General features: G+C 49.3%; 1 protein-coding gene across 1 annotated transcript; it reads right to left on the reverse strand.

Annotated features, from left to right (window-relative positions):
* Positions 1-4,892: 4,892 nt before the first annotated feature.
* TMEM247 (transmembrane protein 247) lies at positions 4,893-9,737 on the reverse strand. The gene is made up of 3 exons (XM_023618429.2): positions 9,414-9,737; positions 8,353-8,685; positions 4,893-5,303 (listed from the first exon to the last, which is right to left on the reverse strand). Exons 1-3 carry the CDS (start codon positions 9,528-9,530, stop codon positions 4,893-4,895), a joined length of 861 nt encoding a protein of 286 aa, XP_023474197.2. The 5' UTR covers positions 9,531-9,737.
* Between the last annotated feature and the right edge of the window lie 230 nt (positions 9,738-9,967).

A 9,967-nucleotide genomic window follows, 5' to 3' on the forward strand; every position in this document is an offset into this window, starting at 1 on the left:
CCATCTTTTAATCATGCTTAACCTTCCTGTAGGAACAGTGGCAACCTTTAAATAATGAATGAATGCATATTAGCAAGATTTTCCCAAAGCTACACACATTGGAGCCAGATCAAAAAAGGGACAGAGGCAGAGACAGGCCTGGGGGCATTCTGGAACTGTCTGGTGAATTCCAGGGGTACCAGGAGAAATCGCTTTGTTCGTCAGAAGCCTAGAACAAGGACAGGTGACAGAGGACAGAGAGGATGGGCAGATGCACTGTTACCAGCTATGCTACAGGTCAGCGGAGGTTGCCACAGCACAGCTGGGGCTGAGCGCCCGCTTATCCTCTCTCTTCTTCCCATCCTGCCTCTGCATCTCTGCTGGAAGACCCTCCAGGCCAACAGCAGTGTCTTCACAACAGAGAATAGGTTGAATTGAGTCACATCGCATAGAGCAGCGCTTCTCAGACGTGCACGAGTCTCTGGGGATATTGTCAAAATGCACCTGTACAGTGGGCCTGGGGAGGGCTCCGGGATGCTGCATTTCTGAGATGCCTCCAGGCAGTGCTGATGCTGGGGGGTCCTCAGATCACATGTTGAGCAGCGAGGATTTAGGTTTTGTAATGTGGCTGCACATTACAATCCACTGGGGCACTTTTAAGGTTACCCAAACCCCTGGACACCATCTCAGATAAATTAAGTCAGAATGTCTGAAATCACACCGTAAGCTTTGGTCCTTTTTGTGTGTTTGTTACTGAGTTAGAGTCTAGATAATTTACAGGCCACCCAAATGCAGCCTAGGAAGCTTAATCAACTTGCTTGCAGTCACCTGCTAAAGTGGGATTAGAAACAGACACAGCAGGGAAGTGTCCTTTGAAAGCGAGCCTGCCCTCTTCCCTCCTGCAGATTTCAGCGTCTCCAGGACCCCAGTCTTGTCCTTGGGCTCCGGTTGCAATCTATGTGATTCCATTTGGGCAGCAGGGAAGACTCTTCCATCTTTCCCTCCCTAGGCCTGCCCGAAAGGTTACTATTAGTGTTTGCTTGTTTGGGCTAACGCTGAGTGTAATGTGTAGGTTCTGTTACACACCCAGTCTTTAGCAGCCGGTGTGAGTGTGCTGGCAGGGGAGATGCCAGGGGCACTAGGCTCTGTTCTGCAGGATCAGGGACTCCAGAGGCAAACTGGCCTCCTCTTGCAGCTTTGCTGAGGGCACTCAGCACAGAGGGGCATGTCCTTCTAAGTCCCCAGGCAAGGCTGCTGCCCTGGTTGTGTAAGGTCATGGTGCCTCAGGCAGAGGTCAACAGGATGAAGGCAGAGATGCTCCAGTCGTGTGCCCAGAGAAAACCATGACCTTCCTGCAGTGGTATGTGAATGGGGCCTTAGAGAGAAGTGCAGCAGCAGTGGGCCAGGCCCAGATTCCCTACAGCTGTGTTCTGCCCAATTGTATGCACCCCCACAATGACTCTCGCCCAGCACTGGGGCAGGGAGTGGAAGCCCGGCTGAAGAGGGCAGGGTGTGGTAGACAAACGGTTATTTGCTTATCCAGTATCTATCCCTCCCTCCCCTGATACTATCAGAATCCTAATTTTGTTCAAGGCTGTAACAGTGTCTAGGCAAAAACTTAGCACCTCAGACTCCCTGAAGCTAGGAGCAGCACATGACCAGTCTGACCAATGAGATATAAGCAGAAGTCTCTAGGTGGGTCCTTTTGGAAAGCTTTAAACGGTGGCCCCTTTTCTCCCTTTTCTGACCTGGAGTTGTGGACCTGATATCTGGAGCTGCAGCAGCTATCTTGAGATCATGAGGCTGACAGCCATAGGGTGAGGAGGATAAAAGCCATGTGGTAAGGATGTTGGAGTAAAAGGAAGCCTAGGTCCTGTCGACTTTCTAGGGCAGTTTCACCAGCCATCGGACTGCCATACCTGGGGCTTGTTAGTATGTGAGAAACAGAAACCTCTATTTGGTTAAGCCACTGTGTCTGGGTTTCTTTTACAGCTGAACACCATCCTCACACTCAGGACCTTAGAAACCACAGGACCATTTCCTGGATTGGAAATGGGAAGAGAAGGTCAAAGCAAGAACACGGTCACCAGAAGAGAGGAGAAAGGAGGGTTTTCCCCCACTTTGCAGAGGAGAGGTACCATCTCACCCTATAATCTTCAGGGAGTGATTGAGAAATTAAGTTCATATTCCTCAGACCAACATTCAAGATTATAAAATTTGGCCCCAAATCAATTTTCCAGGCCTGTTTCTGTTCACTGGAGAAGGATGAGACTTCTCTTTCTCCTGACACAGATTATACACTCCCACCCCGATCTTAATTCGTGTAAGTCCTCCCTCCTCCTTTCCACCTGTCCCAGGCTACGGGCCCTTGCGGGCTACTCTTTCCAGAAGCCTTCCTATCACCCTGGGCTCCAGGGACCTCTCCCTCTTTGATCTCCTTCTTCGCTGAAGTCTGTGTACTGACAGCTTCTTTACATTTTCATGTGTGTTCACCTCCTCTCCCTTGCAAGGCTGGGAGATCCTCCAAGGCACAATCTTGGGGGCATGGTAGTGTAGAAAGAGCATGTGCTTTGGAGTCAGACTTGAGGTCTAAGATGATCCTGGGTAAGTTACTTAACCTCTCTGAGCCCATCTCACAGATGGGGATGCTATACATTTCTACCTCCCAGGCTTTTGCTGAAGATAACCTCCATAAAGCATTGAGCCAAGTGCCTGGCACATTGGAGGTGCTCAAGAAGTGCTTGTATGTGGGCTTGTTGGCTGCTTGGTAACCCCTCAGCTGTGCCTTTTTTCTGTCCTTTGATCACTCTCCACTTCTGTCTCTCTCTTCTGATTTTCTGCTCTGCATTTGAATCGGGAGACTTGTACCAAGTTTGGGGAGTGACCACGAGCTGTTCTCATTTTCCCAGAGGGCAGACCTTAGGTTTCAGCCGTCAATCACAGTAGCAGGGCCAGAGGGGAGATTTCATGCCCATTGCTAAGGATGTGAGACGAGATGCTAACAACTGCCCAAGGGAGTTAACCAAATCTTTCTCTGAAGATTTGTAAGGAAAATGGATGGATTTAAGTCCAGTTTTACCTGGCAACAGGGGGATGGACTAAATGGCCCTATAATACTTTGTACTTTTTACAAACTCCCAATTCTGTTTGCTATAATAAGTTAAACATCTGGGCCTTAATCGACTCGATATCCTGATTTCCTCCTTTTGCCTCAATCCCACCCCAGACCCCCAGCTCAAATAAGATGATTGAAAAGTGACCCATAGCAAAAAATCCTGCCACTGAAAGTTTAATGAGAAATGACGGTTTTATTACTTCCAAGTAAATACCTGTCACATGCAGCGACACATGGGGGTAGATGCCTTGAATTCGGTGGGAAATGAGAAGTCACTGTGGACTTACCTGGCATGATCATGTGCACTGACATCAAATCCCCGAGACGTCTTCTTGTTTTCATGTCTTGTCACTGAGCAGCATTTAGAGAACCCAATGAGACAGAAACTTATTCTTTTGTCCCATAAGGCAGAGCCCTATGCTGGGGAGGGGGAGAGGTCAATAAAGGCTTGATTGATTACCCAGCTGTGTCCAGCCTCATTCCGTTTGCTACATTAGCCCTAAAGGCTCCTAAGCCATTGGCCCGCCATTATTCCTGGGTGGGGCCGGTGGGGTCAGAGCAGTTGACAACTGCCAGCGGTGTGTGTGTTAGAGAAGGGATGGGGAGCTGGCTGTGGGGGAGTGGAACTCCTTTTCCTTGTTAAATACACACTGGCAGCTTCATTTTGTGCCTCCTGCGAGCCCCTAGTCCTTTGGTTATTGTTCAAAGTCTAGTCCCTTTGGTTGTGGCTGCCTGTTTATCTATGGGACTGTGTACATCTCCGTAGTAGACAACTGTTTATTTGCTGTGTGTGTGTGTTTGGGATTTGAGGGTTGAGCTGTGTGGCCTGTTTTTTCCCCCTCCACCCTTTCCACTAGTGCAGCATTGCTGACTTGCTCTGGGCCCAATCAGGCGTTTAATTCCTCCTTCCCAATGCCCCTAGGAGTATGCCCAGATTTTGCCACCCTGCCTCACCCAGGCATGCGCTGTTCAGCGGTAGGGATACCCTTTGCCTGTCAGATTCTGATAGGCCTGTCCTGGGCTTCCTGAAGCTCAGCGTCTCCCTTTTTGAATTGTATGTTGCCTGAGGGCAGGTGCCAAGCCTGCATGACTGTACAGTCCTGCTCAGGTCCAGAGCTAACCAGACCCTTGCCAATGCCCTGGGGATGCTATCCTGACACGTTGGCAGAGCTGGAAAGAGGCTGGGGAGTCTTGGCTTCGGTATTAGTTTCCCGTTGCTGCTGCAACAAATTACGGTAAACTTGGTGGCTTGAAGCAACTCAAATTTATTCTCTTCCAGTTCTGGAGGTCAAAAGTCTCAAATATGTTGGCAGGGCTGCATTCTTTCTAGAGGCCTATTCCAGCTTCTAGAGGCTGCCTGCATTCCTCGGGTTGTAGCCCCGCATCACTCCAACCTCTGCATCCATGGTCACATCTCCTTCTCTGATTCTGACCCTCCTGCCTCTCTCTTATAAGGACCCTTGTGATTACATTGGGCCCAGCTGGGTAATCCAGTCTCCTCTCCCCATTTCAGGGTCCTTAATTTAATTACATCTTAAAGTCTCTTTTGCCATGTAAGGTAATGTATTCACAGGGTCTGGGGATTGGGACATGGATATCTTTCGGGGGGCCTATCCCCACGCCTCCCACTGTTCCCTGCCTCAGAGAAGATCTATGAAAGTGAGTACACGTGGTAGATCCCAAGCCAGCCTAGTCATGGTGTGATTTCAGTGCTTCTAGAAAGGCTTCCTAAACCCCTTCTCCTACAGATACCTCCCTAACCTGCTAACTTCTGATCCTCTCAGGGGAGAAAGTATCTTCATCCACAGTGAGAATGCAGCTCCGTACAAGGTTTCTTCACAATAAGGTGTAAATGGTTGACAGCAGAACCTTTCCTAAGAGCAGGTTCTGATGAGCGGGAGGCACATGTGAGGGAAGGAGGTGCCAGGAGAGAGTAGGCAGGGAGTCTGGGGCTGACTTGGATCATGTCCCAATAACTCTCCTGCACAGAGATTCCCAGTGACGGAGAGAGCAAAGGCACTTGGAAGTATGACCATAAAGTTTTAATCAAACAGAGCAAAATGGCTGCGATGCAGAACAGGTAGTGCTTAGAGAAGAGGAAGAAGGTCATCTCCTTGGCGACATAGATGATGTGTATAAAGATGAAGCAGTACAGGAACATGGCAAACTGGTTCTGGGGGAGCAGGAGGTCCTGGAGGCGACCTGAGAACTTTGGGAGAAAGAGGAGAGAGGAGCTGGCAAAACCAGGGCTCAGGCGCCAGACAGACCTGTAGTCAATCCTGCACTTCTCCTTTCCTGAATGTGGCCTTGGGCAGGTTGTCTTCCTCATCCAAGGAAAGGATAATCGTGCCCACCTCACCAGATTATGAGGAAGAGTGAAACAAGAACTGAGAAATTTCTAGCAAGGTCACTGGCTCATAGAGGGAACTCCTGATACCTCTTGAGTCTCCTCGTAGCTCTCCTGACGCAGGCCAGCACCTTCCTTCCTCTGTCGTTCCATACCACCTCTGACTCATACAAGTGGGCAGTTTCCCTTTGACTCTGAGATCCCCAGATCTGGATGCCGGGTTTCGGGAGTGTTCTCTGGATGGTTTTCCCTGACACTCAACCTTGTTTTCTGGACAGTGGCACAATGAGAGGGTGTCCCTTGGGCACAAATGACTGTTTCTGACTCTCTTGTGCTGGCATATGTCACACAGGTCAGTCTGTGGTCCTTCAGCCCAGAGTTTGGTCTCTCCTGGGGACAGGTAGGGAGAGATGGGTTATGAGGCCCCCTAACCCCTCAGAACCTTGGGCGTGGGGGAAAGCAGCCTGAGTTGTCTGCCTGATTCCGCCTGTGTGTCGCTCATTTCCGGAATCTGTATAATTGAGGGCCAACAGACCCCCATTAACTGTAGAAAGCATCAATGTATAAGGAAGGCAAAAACTGATATAATTGTTTTGATCTATAGTTAAGAAGGCATCACCCAGGGTTTGTTCTCTAAAATATCTTTGAAAATCATGCCACCTTTTTTGTAAGCAGACAGATGGCAGGGACTGTGATGCCCTAAACCAGCTAGAAACCCACTCAGAGGTATTTTTCAATACAATGACATCTATCTACCCACCCATTTGCCCAGAAAAAGAGACAGTGGAGAGGGAGCTTAAAAACCAAGTCAGTCCTCCACCTTTCGGCAAATGCACAAAAAGTAAAACAGTTTTGTAAACTACTACCGAAGACGAGGATTTTGGACACATCGTTGCTGAAACAACTACATAAATTGTGGGGGCAACTAAATTAAAACTGAGTGGGGCCACCTCTAATATGAATAGCAAGGAAGGTGGAAGACCAGAGGAAGAAACCCGGCGTTCTGGCGGGAGGGGAGAGCTGGGCAGACCTGGTGGTTCTCTGCAGACCCGCTATGGCTCTTTCTGGCACTTTTTTGCAGTCTGCATGGGTTTTCAGTCTGAAATGCTGATGGGTGGTAATTATGTTTCTGATAACCAAACGTGCATTTGTGAAACCTTTTAGATTTTTCAAAACACTTTCAATGGTCTATCTTTTGAGCAGAAGACAGAGAGTAGATAGGGCTATACACCAAGGGTTCCCAGTTCATCCAGCATGGAGTAAGATTTCCAAACTAAAAAAGGGAAGACAAATATGGTTAGCAGGCAACATAGACCAAAGGCATTGTACCATACCACATCTGCTTTAAATAGTTTCAGGCTCCAACTTGTGACAAATTTTATCCCAGGATACTGAGACTAAAACCACAAGTTTGGAAATGGAATTTATTTATGAGAAGTCAAAAATATCAGGACATGCGCCAGAATCTTAGAGACAGGCAAATATTTTCTAGATTTTTAAAAAGAGAGGAAAAAAGATGGATCCTGGAAATCCCAGTTCAGTAAGCTTGACTTGGTTCAGCAAAATCATTTAGTGTATAATTAAGCAGGTATTTTGTGAGCAAGAAAATAAAATGATAATTATTAAGAAGTCATCATGTTTTCATTGAGAACAAATTGGCAAAACCAACCCCATTTTCTTGAAAAAAAAAATTGACCAGTCAGCTGGGGAAATGCTATGGATAGTATAACATCTTAATTCTGGGAAAGCATTTGACAGTGTGTCTCAGGATGGCGTTTTGGACAAGGTAGGGAAATGAGAGCTGGATAAAATATAACTCAAGGGTGCTGATGAATGGAACATTGCTAACCTGCAGGGAGATCTTTCAGTGTATTTACCTTAGGTCATATCCTCCTCAATAATTATAGCAATGACTTGGATAAAGACAGAAGGCAAGTTTCTCAGAATTGAGGATGACTCAGAGCTGGGAAGCATAGCTAATACATTACATCCAATAAAACTGAGAAGTGATAAATGTGAGTTGTTGCATTTGGGTCAAGAAGTGAATTGCATGAGTACATAAAAATGGTAATAGCTAACATTTATTGAGTGCTTACCTAATGTGCCAGGCTCACTGCTAAGTGCCTTACATGCATTCTCTCATTTACTCCCCACAACGAGCCTATGAGGTACTACCTTATAGATGAGCAAACTGAGGCTCCGGGAGGATTAGTAACTTCCCAAACGTCATCAAATTTATACACGGTAGATTTTAACCCAGGACTGCCTGATTTTAAAGCCCAGACAACACTGCTTTACACAATAATATCTTTCACTATTTACTGCTTAGGATGGTCCACTCACAGTGCTAAACATCTCACATCCCCTTTAATCACAGCAGCCTTTCTTATCGCCATCTAGTACAGATTAGGGGAGAGTGGTCCATTTCTTGTGAAAAGATTTCTCCGTTTAAGTTGACTACAGGGCAGTGTGATCCAACAGAGCAAATGCAGCCTTGATCAGGGGAGGGGATGGTTTCACCCAAACCCACTGGCCAGACTGCAGGGGGGGTTCTGGGTCTAGCCCCGGGCACCACAGTTTAAGAGAAGCAGAGAGGAACGGAGAGTGGCCAAAATCCAGTCAAAGGGGAAATGTTGACGACTTTTGCCTGAGAAGCAGAGCCATGGGCAGGCGGGTGGAAAATATGGTCCCAGTGCCCCTCCTGGGGTCAGCTCTCCTTCGAGAGTTGGAGCTCAGTTTAACTCGGAAGCTCTAAAGCAGTGAGCAGCCCATCCCCGGACCCAGGACAAGATGCCTTGGCGAAGAAGGTAAGGTGGGCCCTTCTTCGCTCAGGGGCGGGACCCCTTACTCCCAGCCTTCTGGGCCTGGGGGCCTCTCTCTGCCAGCGCCGCCTCCCTTCCCTGTCACCTACCAGGCGGGGCGTCGCCTGCTGCTGCAGCTGCTCCATCACCTCCTCGTGCTGCCGCTGCCGCTCGTTCTCCTCGTGCAGGTACTTGAGCCGCGTGAGCTCGAACTCCATGCGCGCCTTCTCCAGCTCCATCTCAGCGTTGTTGCGCTCGGGCCCCGGGATCCCCGGGGCGCGGGGCAGCTCTGCGAGTTCGGGGCCATCGCCCGCCTGGCCTTTGGTGGTGGGGCCGGCCTTGGGCGGCAGCGACTTAGGGGGCCCTGGGCAGCCGCCGTCCTCACAAGCTTCCTTCTCCTCTAGGTAGTCGTAGGAGGAGTCTGGCTTCGGGGACTCTGCCTCCTGGGGCAGGGAAGCCGGAGTCGGAATCGTGAGGAGTCAGTGTGTGGCTGCCCCCACCCTCACCCCCACCGCACTCCGGCAGCCCCGACCACAGTGGACTGGGGTGTTTGAAAGAGTGTTGTGAATTGTAAAGCTGTAGACTGAGTTCTTACTGGAAATGCACTTAACTCGAGTTATCAGGACCTGAGAGTTAAGAAGGAGAGAGCAAACTGACACCAAGGAATGGCCCTTGAAGTTGCAAGTGGAGGCCCTGGGGAGTCGAGGTGGAAATCTGTCTTCTTGGTGATTTTCAAATCACCACTGGAGCTAATTCTCCCCCACCCCTACCTAACTTTAAGGCCAGTTAGATACCCAGTCCTCTTGGGCCTACAGAGGGAGGAAGAGACCCAGGGTCTGCGTTAAGAGAACCTAAATATATGGGGATGAACAGTAGGGCTATGGGAGGAGTGGGGTCCCATCCTCAGAGGTCCCATCCACAAAGGGCCCCACATAGAGAGGGAGATGGGAGAGATCAAGGCTAGCTTCGAGTGACTTCATGATCTTGTGGAGGGCTACCTGGTCCCTGGTTGCAGCTGGGTGCCAGTTGTAGGGATGGGGTGCATGTCACCTGCTCTTCTTAGCAGCTCTCTGGAAGCTCAAAGCCCTCAGCTCCTATCACATGTCCCCAGAGTACTCTTCCTCCCCCTGCAGGGACAGGCTGGGGCTGTGAGATGAGGCATCCCCCTTACCAAAGAAGGTCTTGACTTCCCTTCAGACATGGGGTCATCAGGCGCCATCTTGGGGAAGGTTGGGCAGTTTTCTCCTGCCCCCCGGGCTTCCATCATCTCCCTGTCCTCTGTGGCCATCCAGAAAACCACGATGCTGCCAAATGGGGCCAAAGGACATCTTTTGAGGCACTAACATTTGGCCTCACCAGATTCCACAGCCCAGCTGCCATCACAATCCCCTGTCCTCATAATAACCCACATTCTACCAGTTGCTAGGGCCCCTTTGGCAGAGGGTGTGACATCTCTGAGGTGCCATTATTAAGAACTGCAGGATGGGCCTTTGCCACCCCTAGAGACTGCTTTGAAAACTAGAATTCCACCACTTGAAATCCAGAATCCCATCATTGGAAATCCACTCCCTTGGGTTCCTCTTTTAAATGCAGACTGTACTGGGTGAGTCACCATTAGCTGCACAAACCCTGCTGGGGGCTGAGTTGTGTCGCCCCTGAGATTCAGATGTTGAAGTCCTAACCCCCAGTACCTTAAGAATGTGAACTTATTTAGAGATAGGGTCT

The sequence above is a fragment of the Equus caballus genome, chromosome 15 (assembly GCF_041296265.1).
Source record: "Equus caballus isolate H_3958 breed thoroughbred chromosome 15, TB-T2T, whole genome shotgun sequence".
Lineage (NCBI taxonomy): Eukaryota > Metazoa > Chordata > Mammalia > Perissodactyla > Equidae > Equus > Equus caballus.